The following is a 15,145-nucleotide window of genomic DNA, read 5'->3' as shown; positions in this document are numbered from 1 at the left end:
GTCTTGGTTGGTGATTAATCCAGCTCAAACACACTTCTATATTTTGTACTGAACAAATATTGATTATACATAGTATGTATACATGGAGTAGTATGAGAAAAGAGTAATGTGTGAAATGGGTATAAGTGTTCTGGTCAGATCTCAATATTGAAACATGCTTTTCTGCCCCAAACTATGGTCAGAGATGGGTGTGATACTTCAATCTGAAGAGCAACAGATGGCTGGAAATGATAGGTATTGTGGTTGGAAATAGATGCTTGCATCTCCTCATGGACTGGAAAAAGAGACTTGCCTGGAGAGCTAGAATTTCAATGGAAAACATAATTTTTGTTCTGTTAAACTAATTTCATTGCAAAATTTGGCTTGATGCTTGAAATGAGATGATATGAGCAGAACAGAGGTAAGGATCCTCCTAGGAGTAGTCCTGCTTCTTCAATAGCATTCTTTCTCTTAGAACTTAACAGCTGTGACTTTGCATCTAACTATGGCTGATGACACTTACTGCTTCATAAAGTTGGATGATTTTCAGCCAGGATATTTAAATCTTGGGAAACGTGTAGTGATGAAAAATCCTGCTGTACTGCTAATTGTAACCTCAATATTTATGGCCAGAATATCTATATTTATGCATATGGGAAGAAGAAAATGTGTGCGCTGCATTTGGTCTCCAAAAAGGTTTTAGTGTGCTCCTTCATAATGCCCTTTTCAAATATGGTATGAAATGTTCTAAGGCCGTGATGGTGACCAGAGGTGGCACCAGAGTCTTCTTTGTGGGCACACATACTGTCGCCAGCTGGTCTTCTGGTTTTTGCGTGCGCCGGAGCACCATAAACCTGAAGGATCAGTTGGCTGGTGTTGTCCACCTAGTCTTTGGGTTTCTGGCATTCTGGCACTTGCGAACACCAGCTGGCCAGCACATGTGCACATGCTGGAAACCCAAAGACCAGGTGAGATGAGGGGCTTGGAGGTTAAATCCTTTGAAAAATGGCTAAAGGAATTATTGGTATATTTTGCTTAGAAGAGAGATCTGAGGGGAGACAGAAGAACAATGTTCCAGTCCTTGAAGATTACTCCAGGGTGTTGATTTATCCTCCACAAAGAGTAGGCAAGAAGGGATGGCTGAGAGGGAGGGAGATGCAACCTGGAAATAAAGAGACATTTTATTTATTATTATTATTTATTAGATTTGAATGCTGCCCCTCTCCGGAGACTCGGAGTGGCTCACAACAACAAAACAGTACAGATCCAATGGTTAAAACAATTTAAAACCCTTAATATAAAAAACAATCATACATCTCATACAAATCATACGTAAAGCGGAAACGGCCCAGGGGAATCAATTTCCCCATGCCTGGCAACAGAGGTGGGTTTTAAGGAGTTTGCGAAAGGCAAGGAGGGTGGGGGAAATCCTAATCTCCGGGGGAGTTGATTCCAGAGGGTTGGGGCCACCACAAAGAAGGCTCCAACTCTATCTCCTGTTGCTGAGAACTATTAAGCAGTGGAACAGCTTGCCTCCCAGACTTGTTGGTACTCCATTTTTGGATATTTTCAAGAAAAGATTCGACAACATTTGTCCATGATAATATGAAGATTCTTACCTTGGACAGAGATTGGACTAAAAGACCTCCAAGGTCCCTTCCAACTCTATGCTTTTAAGATCATAAGCACAGTTGCAATTTTACTTAGCAATCACTTCCCTTAATGATCAAGCTCCTTGTGGTCTCCAAGAACTATGTATATTCTGCAAATATTTTCATAGATGCAATCCTGTACCTATTAAACTGATTTCTTGTTCAAGTGAAAAATCTTGCAGATTCCTGTTAAATTTTGTTCTATTGGTTTCAAGTCATTTTTCTAAAGAATCAAGGTTATTTTTGATGCACATGTTCTAGGTATATTTCAACTGTCTACAAATTGGCTAGGTGATCACATCTTCATCTGGAGCCAGAAGTTTCTCAATCTTAATTCCTTAAATCCTACCCTGAAATGATTAAATTCTCTAGGAGAAAACTTATCTAGGAGAAATAAAATACACCCACGTTTTTTAAAATCCACGGTCATCTATGTCCATTAGAACTTTACCAAAATGCTTTTACTTGCATCTTGATAACAGTAATTTTGTGGGCAAGAATAGCAGTTGCTTGCAATACCCCACTTCCTTCTTCACTATGGTAGAGCTAGATGGGGAAGAGGCTTGTTCATACCACTTAAACCCTAGCCCTCAAACTGACTTCATTGCATCAGCTCCCCTTTCCTGTTCCTTTAGCAGCAACCTGCCTCGTGAACAGATCCGTTGCTTGCCCCATCTAACGGATCTTCCTGAAGGATATTGCTTGATCAGCTTCTCCATGAGGGGGAGAGTAGGCTAACTTTTTGGTTTATGTGGTTGACCCAGGTTCCTTTTCTACTGATCTCTGATGCTGATAGAAGCACTTATCGCCAATCTTTATTTCCTTTTTTCTTAACAGCTGTATAGCGGCTTCCAGGTGCCCATCAACAGTCTCTATAGATAGGGTTTCCCAAATCTTGAGGTCTACCTTCCCTGAGTATAGTATCTCTTTGTACATCAGAAAAATGGTGCCAACTGCAGTTATGAAGAAATAAATGAAAGCCAATTCTATTCTAATATTATTATTAGGGCCATCATCCCTGAGTTGCAAAAACCTGGAAGAGTAGCAAATGAGATCTTGGTTTTCATTTAACTGTTATCCAGAACTTTTGTAGCCTAGATCTAGTGGTTCTGTTATTTTCATGGTACTCAAGAGGAAAGTGAGCATAGACATGGATATATGCCACAGATTCTATAATGGATAACAGGTATCAATATGTTTGGGGCAAAAGACTAAAATCGACATACAGTATTACATTTTTAGCGAAAAACCCTATTCTCACAGCATTTACATAGGAGAAATTCTTAACATCTTTTTGGTGGAGCTGCCTTGACAGATGTTTCTTTTCCAATGAAAGACATTTTACACAGCAGGTCCAAAATTTCAAAGTGGGACACAAAGGAAGTCAGATGGTTTCTTGTGGTCTGAACAGACTCTTAGCAAGACATTACATAACAACATCACTTAGTCGTAAGAACACATGCAATGGGTTGGGCAATTATTCCTGGAAGCTGCCACTTGTTGAATTGCAACTATGGAAAGTTTCAGCACGCATACGTTTTTGAGATATCTCTGCCTTAAAAGAGAATAGCAGAAAAGAGAGCAGAGGAACCTCTGAATTGCTCAGCGTGAACCCTTTAGAGAAGTTTTGCTGAACTAATTCAGAAAGTGTTATACATCAATTAAAAAAGAAATAACAATGTTAAGAAAACTGTTTCAAAAAAGAAACTCAGTCAATATCACCACCCCCTGATCTGTTTGGCCTTTGAGGCTATTGGTTTGACTTGACAAAGGAGTTTGTGAACATTTTGTATGTCCCTTGTACAACAGTTCTACACACTTTTTACTTTTCAGTCATTTTGCACGTGCTGCACCATGAGGTACAGATAACCTTTGATTTACAACAGTTCATTTAGTGTCTGCCCAAAGATACAATGGCACTGAAAAAAGTAACATTTTTCACACTTACAACCTTTGTAGTAGCCTTATGATCATGTGAACAAAATTCAGTTGCTTGGCAACTTGTTCGTACTTATGACTGTTGCTTTGTCCCAAGGTCCTGTGATCACCTTTTGCAACCTTTTAACAAGCGAAACCAATGGGGAAGCCGTGCTCTAACTTATCAGCTGCAGTGATTCACTTAACAACAGTGGCAAGAAAGGTCAGAAAAGGGAGCAAAACTAGATTAACAAGTGTCTCACTTTACAACAGAAATTTTGAGCTCAGTTGTCATACGTTGAGGACTAACTGTACATTGTATTAAACTGTATAACAAATACATTTTCTTAGGCATTTGCAGAACAAGACAGAGGCAGATAAACAGTAGAAAGAAAACAAGATGTTGAGTTTTTATTAGTGTTTTTAGTTGCAGAGACTAAAGGCACCTCAGCAGGAAATTAGGCCTATGGAGTGAGAGTTAAGGAAAGTTAAAGGTCATAGTTTTGGGGAGAGAATGACAGAATAGAAAGGATCTGACAAGAAAGAGTAGACCAAATTTTTCAAGTAGAGCAAAATAAATCTGAGTGTATTGGTATCTCTTACTCTAAGCCAGGGGTCCCCAAACTTATCAACGTTAAGACTTGTGGACTTCAACTCCCAGAATTCTTCAGCCAGTAAAGCTGGCTGAGGAATTCTGGGAGTTGAAGTCCACAAGTCTTAAAGATGCCAAGATTAGAGACCCCTGCTCTGGAGCAGTTGAGGATGATCTTTGTCCAGAGAAAAATAATTGAAGAATCAGTCTACTCATTGCTTCTTCGTTCTGCCATGATCATTGGCTCTGCTTTTCATAGAACTGCCTTTGGTCCATCCCTTCTTTTGCCTCCCAGAGTCACTTTGGGGCTCACGTCAGTACATTATTAAGTAAATAAAAGTTGAAGAATAAAAATATGCAAATTAAGAAAAATATTTATTTTATTTATTATTTATTAATTTGATTTATATGCTGCTCTTCTCCAAGGACTCGGGGTAGCTCACAACATATAAAAAACAATGCCAACATCCTAATCCAATTAATTTTAAAATTAATCTAAAACCCCACTGGTGTTAAAATCAATAATTACCATTCACACAACAAACATACATTACATTTGTCGGCCAGGGGGCTAGAGTCTAATGGCTCCAAGCCTGGTGGCATAGATAAGTTTTGAGATTCTTGCGGAAGGCAAGGAGGGTGGGGGCAGTGCGAATCTCTGAGAGGAGTTGATTCCATAGGGCTGGAGCCCCCACAGAGGAGGCTCTTCCCCTAGGCCCCACCAAGCAACATTGTCTTGTTGATGAGACCTGGAGAAGGTCAACTCTGTGGGACCTGATCGGTTGCTGGAACTCATGCAGCAGGAGGCGGTCCTGTAAGTAATCTGGTCCAATGCCAAATGCAACTGGACTTTAGGGAAGCAATGGTGAACTAGAGACGTTACTTTTAAACAGAGTTGATGACTGGTGAAAAATAGAGCTGGTGAATGAATTAGCTTCTGTCCAGATGAAGAAGACTTAGGATCACTCAGAGTGTTCCTCACAAATCCTCTCTATGACAAGACCAGCTGCAGTGGTAGGTTGCAACTGTCTTTACAACTGCTTCGCTGTGCACATTTCCGCAGTTCAAAGGAAACGGAACTTCCATGTTGCAAAGTAGGCAAGGAGCAAGGAAAGTAACTGCGGAGCAGGAATTCAATCTGCTGCCTCTGATCAGTTTCAGAAGCAGAGATAAAGGTCAGTATAACCCACGGGCAGGAGGACAGGACCACTTTCACCTATGCAGAGAAACAGTTTGCTCTCGGCTTGGAGTCAGAGCTAACGGTTTGGATGAATCAGTCCGAACTAGTAGCAACCCACCACTGACCAGCTGTCTCTAGCGGATTTTACATTTTACAGCTCAGCAAGGACAGTCAATTTTCCCAAACAATAGTTTCTTTAAGTTTCATTACACTGTATGATTTTATTTCAACCTGCAGCAAAAGAAGTTTATGTAAGTTTAAAACTTAAAGAAAAACCTTTTATTTGGAACTAAGCAACAAAAGGTAATTAGAATGTTGATTTGAGAAAGCTTTTCAATGGTATAAGGGACCAGATTGATTGCAAGCAAGATTTTGAAAAACATAAGAATATGCTTCCTGTAGTTCATTTAAAATCTTACTAAAATATATGAAAAGGTTGAGTTTAAGTGCCAAAAAGATATATCTCCCTGGGAAAATGTGCTGAATAAAAGAAAACATGATAACAGGAGACCTTGAAGATTGGTTACCAGAGATAACCAGAGAGATTATAATTAAAGAAGAAGGCCACTAATATAGAATGGAAAAAAATATTTTAACTCTGGAAGAAGATATTCAAAGATATTTGGCAACATTGTACCCAGAACATTCTTTTTTGAGAATCATATAATAATAATTTTTACTGAAAATTGAACATAGAAAGATATAATAATTATTGAAAAAAAGCAAGACCTAACTATCATTTATAATTATAATTAGTTTTGGGAGAGAAAAATGGCAGAGAACAAGTGAGATATTCATATGATTAGATCAACTAAAACTGCACATATAAGCATACAATTTAACCAAGTTCTCTTTGAGAATTTTCTCTCTTTGGTGCTTCCTGTGAATTTCCCTTAGTCTCAGCAGTCTCTTCTCTCTTTGTTCCTCTTATCTTTTTTCCTAATACTTCTTTGAGGAAGAAGACAGGACAGTCACAAAAGGCAGATGATGTCATTTACAGTAGATATTTGGTAAAATTCTACCATGAGGATGGTGGTTGTGCAAAAGTAATCTTAATTTAAATGAATGCTCTTTCCGTCCTTGATTTTCGTATTCCTTCTATAAATATGACTAACCTTGTGCTTACCATGAAATAAGAGAATCTTTGCCATGCATTTTTAAACTCTCCTCCTCCTCCCCATTTTTTTCTTTCCAGCTGCAGAAGACAGGATATTGAGGATCAGCTGGCCCGGGAAATCTGGTCGAAGTCCACTTCAGACTCTTTACAAGGATGACCAGGTAAATGTGCTTCAAAAAGCAAAGTGCTTGTATACAGTATGAAGGAAGAGAAAAGTCAATTAATTAATTGATTGGTGGATTGATTAATTAAATGTTCATGCCACCCCTCCTGGCAATGAAGGTGACTCCGGAGGGCTTTCAGTGCAATAAAATATAAAAATAAAATGCAGTTATAAAAAGGATGAGGTTATCCATTCAGTCATGTTTGACTCTTGGTCAGGTCTCTCCACATCTTCCAAATTTCTTTGAGTTGTTCTATGCTCTGGCGAATGACAGCTTTGAGGGGGAATTTTAAATAGAGAGCAGGAAAGAGAGAGACATTTAATAGCTGAAGAATACTCTTTGGATGCAGAAAATGTGACTTTCCTCCCCCGCCCACGCAGTTGCTATAAAGTTGTGTAGCTCATTTTATGAATTGGAGATTTGGACCCAGGTATTTTATTCGTAGAGTATTTTGAGAGCCAAAAGAGTAATTTTTCCTCCACCTAATTTGGAAATACGGGATAATCCCTGTAAATTGAAAGTAAGCTCACTTGTCACTGAGTTCTTCTTTTTTTTTACCCTTTTAGCTATGCAGATGTAAGAAAACAATCAGGATGCACACACACGCACACACACTCACAGAGACACACACAAAGTATGGAGGCCAAGTTACTAATCCAATTGGTACCTTTTGAGAACTGGCATTTTGTTTTGTGGGGAAGTTTTTTAAAGACTTATATACCACTTCATAGTGCTTTTACAGACCTCTCTAAGTGGTTTACAGAGAGTAAGCATATTGCCCCCAACAATGTAGATCCTCATTTTACCCACCTCAGAAGGATGGAAGGCTGAATCAACCTTGAGCCGGTGGTGAGATTTGAACCACTGAACTACAGCTAGCAGTTAGCTGAAGTAGCCTGAAGTAGAGTGTTGTGCTCTAACCACTGTGCCACCACAGCTCTAATTATCTTTGTCATACTCAGCAACAATAAAAACAGTTAAGATCCTATGACATTTCCAAGATTGAAGTACATTATTTATTCGCTCATTCATTCATTCATTCATTCATTCATTCATTCATTCATTCATTCATTCATTCATTCATACATACATACATACATACATATGATTTTTATGCCACCCTTCTCCTTAGACTCAGGGCAGCTTGCAACATGTTAGCAATGGCACTTTTTAAAAAACAGAGCCAGCATATTGGCCCCACAATCCGGGTCCTCATTTTACCCACCTCGGAAGGATGCAAGGCTGAGTCAACCTTGAGCCAGTGATGAGATTTGAACCGCTGACCTACAGATCTACAGTACAGCACTCTACCTGCTGTGCCACCCTAGCTATTATAATCCTGAGATAAGGTAGGGTTAGAAAAAAATATTTCCTGTGTCACCTCTCTTGAGTACCTGCCCATCTTCCTATCATGCCTGTCTTCCTTTTTAAAGACTCTTTTAGTGAGGAGTAAGGATTTAAATAGGTGGGTTGCAAAGCAGTGAAACAAACTTCACCATAATCTTTACTTCCAGCAACACTATGAAAAAAATAAAATGGCCAATAATCATATCTCAATTCTTTGGTTAGAAGTGTGTCCATCAGTAGTGGGTTGTAGCCAGTAAGCCTGGGATTGGAGTCCCAGTGGAGGAAATGGAGATACGATGCATGCATATGTGAGGTATTGCTTCTGCGCATGCACAGCAAGCAAAATCTTGTGTGAGGATGCTTTCGCACATCACATTTCACCAATTTTTGGAGGTTTTTTGCTTCTGCGCATGCGCAGAAGCAAAGAAATAACCGGAAATCAGTGAAATCTCGTTCCAACGGGCGCACGCAGTAGCAGCCAGTAAGTGGAATCCTCGCCTGGTGCACATCTGTTTTTTTGAGAGGGGGGAGTATTCTAGAGAGTTGGGGGTTGAGTGGACTGTCTGGAAAATTTTATCTGTTTGCCTTTCAATGAAAAGATGCTTTGTAATTGGCTGCAGCCATTAACCTATAACAGGAATGTGCCCCACCACCAAAAGTCATTAAATGAGAGGGTGCAAGTCACTTGGGCTCAGCATTTTAAATGTGGCCGCCCACCCATCCCTGACTTAGCTTGTGTGCATCCAAAGAAGTGTATAATGAAGTTTATGGCATACTAAATGTGCTCATCTGTCTCTCTTTATGAATGGAACACATACGATATAAACAGCTTGCCGATTGGACTGCTTTAGATATTTAGTCAAACTGCAAATAAGCACTTCGTTTTAACTATAATTAAGAGGAAGGAAAAAAGTTTTACCTCTATAAACAGATGCTGCTTTATGTTTTTATAAGGGAAGTTCAAAAGATACCCAAAGTCCACACATGAATAGTATCTTTCCAAGAACCAAAATGTTGCAAAAGACCCTAGAAGTTTCAGGGATTTTCCTCATCTTTTCATTAGGTGAAGTGCTATAAAATGTCAGAGACACAGGGAATAATTTTTTTAAAAAAAATATCCACCATTTAGCCAGAAGTCACAGGAAATCAAGAATAAGCTTCCAAGAAAGAAAAGAATTTCCTGAATTTGTTGTTTGTCATACCTTCCAGAGCCAAGCTACAATCCCTGGTGACCGGAGGTACCCTTTTTCTCTTAGGAAATGTTTCCAATTATGGGAAGATATGAAACTTTGAATAGCTGAGGTCTAATCATGGAAATAGATCTACATTTACAGTATTTTGATTCAGAAGTATTTTGCTTTGCTAAGAGCTCTCAGCTGCTCATTTGATGTAGGCCTTTGATGACCCAGCATACCAAATTAATGCATTTTTAACACTGTTCATTTCTATCATTCCATATGATTAATTGATCAAGGAAAGGAAAGAAGCAATTGAGTCCATTCAGAGGATGTTGGGAAACCTTGAAAGAACAGATGACAAGCAGTATTAATATATTTTGGATTATAAATAAACCCCTCTCCTAAATGTAGACAAATACATCCAATTGAGATATAAATCATAGAAGCAATTAAATAACATAAAATGGAACATGTTTAGACCCTTAGCATTCCTGCTCACTGCCATTGCTCCTTAACAATATTTCGGAGACTGAAAATGGGCCCACTATACAAAAATTGGTTAAATAATCTGTTCTCTGAACTGGTCCTTCCCAGTCTGATGACTTAGAGTCTGTAGGCTCCAAATCTCAGATTTTGACTTTCTAGTTGGGAATCTAGAGGTTACAGCAGGGATGGGCCTTGAACAGGAATGCCGGGAACACAGTTCTGGTGGCAGAAATGGAGCGCATAGCCTCGCTCCATTGCTGCCTGACATGCACATGCTGTACATGCACAACTGGCGCAAGTCGGGTAAAGATTACTGGGTTTTGTTGCTTCCATGCATGTGTGGAAGCAAATAAACTGAGAAATTTTGTTGCCTGAAGGAGATTTCAGCTGTTGCACATGCACAGCAGCCAAATCTCACTACCGCGCCTAGAGCGGCACCTAGGGCCAGGAGCAAAAGCAGCCTGCCCGAGCTCCAGCTGCGTGGCCTGCTCTTTGATCTCCCAGGCTGCAGGAGAGATGTCTGTGGTGTAGGAGAGCACAGAGCAGACCACGTGGCCAGAGGTCAGGACCACCTGGCCTGCTCCCTGGCCCATCCTCTCAGCGCCCCTGCAGGAGTTGACCACTAGAGTGAGTAAGGTAAGGGGGGGCAGGCTGCTTGCGGTGGAGCCACCATGAGCTATGTGGTGGGGTGGGTGGAATGGGCCACTCGTGGCAGAGCTGTTGCTTGCGGCAGGATGAGTGGCGGGCAAGCAAGGGCGCTAGCGGTGGTGAGAGGCGCAGTGGAACAAGTGGCAGGACAAGTGGCGGCAAGGGGAAATGGGCAAGCGGGCAGGGTTGTGCTGCTGCTTGTGACGGAGCCACCACAAGCAGCGAGGGAAAGCAGGTGACTGGGTGGAGCTGCACTGCCGCTTGTGATGGATCCTCAACGAGGGGAAGTGGGTGAACAGACAGAAGCAGGCGCACATGTGTAGAAGCAAAAAAACCCCAGAAATTGCACATGTGCACTTCATCGTGCGTAATTTTGCTTCTGTGCATGCGCAAAAGCAAAATCCTGCACCGGGCGCATGCATGTGCTTAGCGTACACGCTCCCGGCCCATTCCAGTAGCCCCGGGAATGGTGGCCTGCCACTGGGTTACAGTCATGTTCCACCTGAAGGATCCTCAAGTTTACCCAGTTTTAATAATAATAATAATAACAACAACAACAACAACAACAATAATAATAATATATTAGACTTGTATGCTGCCCCTCTCCGAAGACTCAGAGCGGTTTTACTTGGTGAATCTTTAAATCCTCACTATTAAAGCATAAGTGCAGCACTTTAGGGAGCAGTTGTAACCAATGTTATGACTACTCATGGCTCTTAAAGGTGTGCAAAGATTTTGGCAGCATGTAAGGTAGAGTATTACTGAGATCTAAAAAAAGGAGCTTGGCACACAGCATGAAGTGACTCCTGTTCCCGCTTACATCCTTGTCTTATGTCTCCTCAGCTTGAGCAGTCCTCCCTGCAAGCAACTCATCAACACAGGAGGGAGCTGTTAAACAGTATGTGCCATCGTTACACCCGCAAGCGACGCCTCCTAACTCCAGATGACTTGCGGCACCTGGTGGTGGATGATGCCCATGAGTTGCTCTACTGCTACGTCCCCAAGGTAGCTTGCACTAATTGGAAGAGGGTCCTAATGGTCTTGACAGGGCAGGGCAAGTACCAGGACCCCCTGGAAATCCCAGCACATGAAGCTCATGTACCAGCCAACCTCCGCACCCTCTCCGAGTACAGCACTCCTGAGATCAACTACCGCTTGCGCAACTACCTCAAGTTCATCTTTGTACGGGAGCCTCTGGAACGGTTGGTCTCAGCCTACCGGAACAAATTCACCCGCAGCTACAACACAGCATTCCATAAGCGTTATGGGACCAAGATAATCAGGCGGCACCGTCAGGACCCTAGCAGCGAAGCCCTGGAAAGTGGCCACGATGTGCGTTTTGAGGAGTTTGTGTACTACCTGTTGGATCCAAAGACCCAGCGTGAGGAGCCTTTCAATGAGCATTGGGAACGAGTGCACTCCCTTTGCCACCCCTGCATTATCCACTATGACATCATTGGCAAGTACGAGACCTTGGCTGACGATGCCAACTATATCTTGCAATTGGTTGGGGCTGATGCAGGCATCAAGTTCCCCACCTCTTCTAAGACCACCAGAACCAATAATAACTTGACTGCAAAGTTCTTCAAGAACATCAGCCCCTTCTACCAAAGAAGATTATTTAATTTATACAAGATGGATTACTTGCTCTTCAATTACACCATCCCTTCTTATTTACATCTACGATGAGGCTGGTTACATGTCCTTTCCTCGTTGTTTCTGCTGTCAACCAAACAAACATAGATATAAGATGCTTGCGTTTCTACTTTTGTTTTGTTTTGTTCTTTCCGTCTTTTGTTCCTCTTTCAGTAGACAGAATCTACTATGGTTGTCTATCCTTTCTCCTGTTCTCAACCAAACAGCATTTGTTTCTAGGAAGCACTGCAACGATGTCCTTTTGTCAGGAGGTGGGAGAATCTGTGTGGAAGCAGGAGACATAATAAAGTGTGCATGCATTTCATGTGTTCAATTATAATCCCCACAAACGTCTCCACAGTGAGGGAGGAAAGGGGAATATGAGCCAGAAGTGTCTAATTGCGAACAATTATTTGATGCGAACCAAATTGTCTATGAGATAAGAGTTTGCTGTGTCTCCCCCATTTACCATCCTTGCAGCTGGTGTTTCAGAGAACTATATTTTCTCAGAGAGAAAAAAACCAAAAATCTAACCCACTGCATTTTCCCCATCAAGTTCTGCTCCCATGCAGTTTCCATCAGTTTGCACTGGAGTGATGCTTAGTGGATTGCCCATTTGTCTATGTGAGAAAATCTTGACCAAAAGAAATATTTCATTATTTGCCTTGACTTTTTTTAAAAAAATGTGAATATGTATTGGGAATGTGCAAAAATGGTTGTGGTGTCCTTTTTATATGTAGGCCTAATCAAACTATGCTCCAGCACCAAGCTCTTCAGGTCAATTAGTGGACGCTCATCCAGGTGAGAGAAATGAACTCCTGCAGAATTGTATTTTTGTAGGTCATACCAAAGACTGGAAGGACAATAGAGCTGGGCAGTATCAATTGGACTAGACATCTTCTCATAGAGTGTTTTAAGAAGAGAACAGATTTTTCTTCTAGAACAGCCCCCCCCCCCCCAGGATATGCTTGACCTGTCTTCTCTTACCATTATGACAGCACTTATGGTTTATAATGGGAATCTGGTACATTTGGAGGGCACTGGATTGTGAAAGCCGAACAGAGCATTCATCCGAGAGCCTGCTTTGCCTCTAAACAGTATCCCCTAGAAGACATGTCTTGAGTTAATCATGCATAGAATAGAATAGAATAGAATTTTATTGGCCAAGTGTGATTGGACACAAGGAATTTGTCTTGGTGCATATGCTTTCAGCGTACATAAAAGAAAAAGATACATTTGACAAGAATCATGTGGTACAACACTTAATGATTGTTATAGAGGTCAAATAAGCAATGAAGAAACAATATTAATATTGATAAGAATGGTGCCTTCTTTGTAGAGCATTGCTATATTGTCTCAGTCAAGTCATGTTTTCTGTCTAAAATAGCTCTCCGCATCTTTTTAAGCAGAAAGCATCTATTTTACTGTAGATATCAGGGTATGGGTTGGGAGACAGAGATCGCAGGTGGAATTGGGCCGTAGAGAGAGAAACAGACATTTAGAATTGTTTATTGGCCAAGTGTGATTGGACACACAAGGAACTTGTCTTGGTGCATATGCTCTCAGCGTACATAAAAGAAAAGGATACATTTGACAAGAATCATGTGGTCACAACACTTAATGATGGTCATAGAGGTCAAATAAGCAATGAAGAAACAATCAATATTAATAAAAATCTTAAGATACAAGCAACAAGTTACAGTCGTGCAGTCCTAAGTGGGAGGAAAAGGATGATAGGAATGATGAGAAAAAACTAGTAGAAATAAAAGTGCAGACTTAGTAGAGTGGTGGTGTTCGGGAAAAAACTGTTCTTGTGTCTAGTTGTATTGGTGTGCAGTGCTCTAGCAACGTTGAGGGTAGGAGTTGAAACAGTTTGTGTCTAGGATACGAGGGGTCAGTAAATATTTTCACCGCCCTGTTTTTGATTCGTGCAGTATGCAGCAATAGTTGGCAGCAATAGTTTTTTTTTTGCAGTTTTGATTATCCTCTGGTAAAATTGTACTTGAAATGGCAATCCTAGAAGACTACGTTTAACTCAGTCCACATGAACGGCTTTTGTTTAAGTTGGCATTTTTGTCTCGGCATGGTTATGTTTCTATGTACAGTGATCCCCCGGTTATTGCGTCCCCGACCATTGCGAACAGGGTAATTTGCGATTTTTCAACCCGGAAGTCAAAATACCATCTACGCATGCGTGCCCTTTTTTTTCTATGGGCACGCATGCGTAGATGGCAACCGGGAGATCAGCTGCTGGGCGGCTTCCCTGGGTCTTCCCCCTCTTGCTGGCATCAGCGAGGAGTTTCCCCACCGCTCACGCAAACTCCTCGCTGCCGCTCGCCCGCCCTTCGCCTGCCCACGCCGTTCGCTCCCCCTCTTGCTGGCGGGAGGGCGAGAAGCCCTCCCCAGCACCCGCTCGCCCGCCCTTCGCCGCTCGCCCGCCCTTCGCCCTGGCGGAGAAATTCCAGCCCCCACCTGGTCCCGCCCGATCCTCCTCCCTGAGGCAGCTCGCCCTCCCATGGCCGCTTCCTCCACCCTCCATCGCAAGCCCTCGCCACCGCAGCCAACGCGCGCTGCGATCTTCAAGCCCGGCTCCTTTCGGCCCAGCATCCCGAGCCAAGCAGCTGCCTTCCGTGACTGAGCCTGGCTGGCCCGGAAGATCGTAGCGCACGTTGGCTGCAGCGGCGAGGGAAGCCAAGCCGGCAGCAATGTCGCCGCCGCTGCAGCCAACGCGCGCTACGATCTTCCGGGCCAGCCAGGCTCAGTCACGGAAGGCAGCCGCTTGGCCCGGGATGCTGGGCCGAGAGGAGCCGGGCTTGATCCGCTGAGCCTGGCTGGCCCGGAAGATCGTAGCGCGCATTGGCTGCAGCGGCGGCGACATTGCTGCCGGCTTGGCTTCGCTCGCTCGCCGCTGAGGAGCTGAAGATTGGGGGGCGGCGCGGCGAGCGAGCGAGCGAAGCCAAGCCGGCAGCAATGTCGCCGCCGCTGCAGCCAACGCGCGCTACAATCTTCCGGGCCAGCCAGGTTCAGTCACGGAAGGCAGCCGCTTGGCCCGGGATGCTGGGCCGAGAGGAGACGGGCTTGATCCGCTGAGCCTGGCTGGCCCGTAAGATCGTAGCGTGCGTTGGCTGCAGCGGCGGCGACATTGCTGCCGGCTTGGCTTCGCTCGCTCGCCGCTGAGGAGCCGAAGATTGGGGGGCGGCGCGGCGAGCGAGCGAGCGAAGCCAAGCCGGCAGCAATGTCGCCGCCGCTG

General features: G+C 43.0%; 1 protein-coding gene across 1 annotated transcript in view; it reads left to right on the top strand.

Moving 5' to 3' along the window:
• The window catches only part of CHST13 (carbohydrate sulfotransferase 13), a 42,192-nt gene extending 29,584 nt beyond the window's left edge, over positions 1-12,608 (top strand). Inside the window, exons 2-3 of the mRNA XM_070738359.1 lie at positions 6,516-6,598; positions 11,104-12,608. Coding sequence (XP_070594460.1) covers positions 6,516-6,598; positions 11,104-11,949 — 929 coding nt within the window. The 3' untranslated portion in view covers positions 11,950-12,608. The remainder of the gene's footprint in view (positions 1-6,515; positions 6,599-11,103) is intronic.
• Positions 12,609-15,145: the final 2,537 nt, after the last annotated feature.

The sequence above is a fragment of the Erythrolamprus reginae genome, chromosome 2, assembly GCF_031021105.1.
Source record: "Erythrolamprus reginae isolate rEryReg1 chromosome 2, rEryReg1.hap1, whole genome shotgun sequence".
Classification (NCBI taxonomy): Eukaryota; Metazoa; Chordata; class Lepidosauria; order Squamata; family Dipsadidae; genus Erythrolamprus; species Erythrolamprus reginae.
This window is presented reverse-complemented; position numbering and strand designations above follow the sequence as displayed.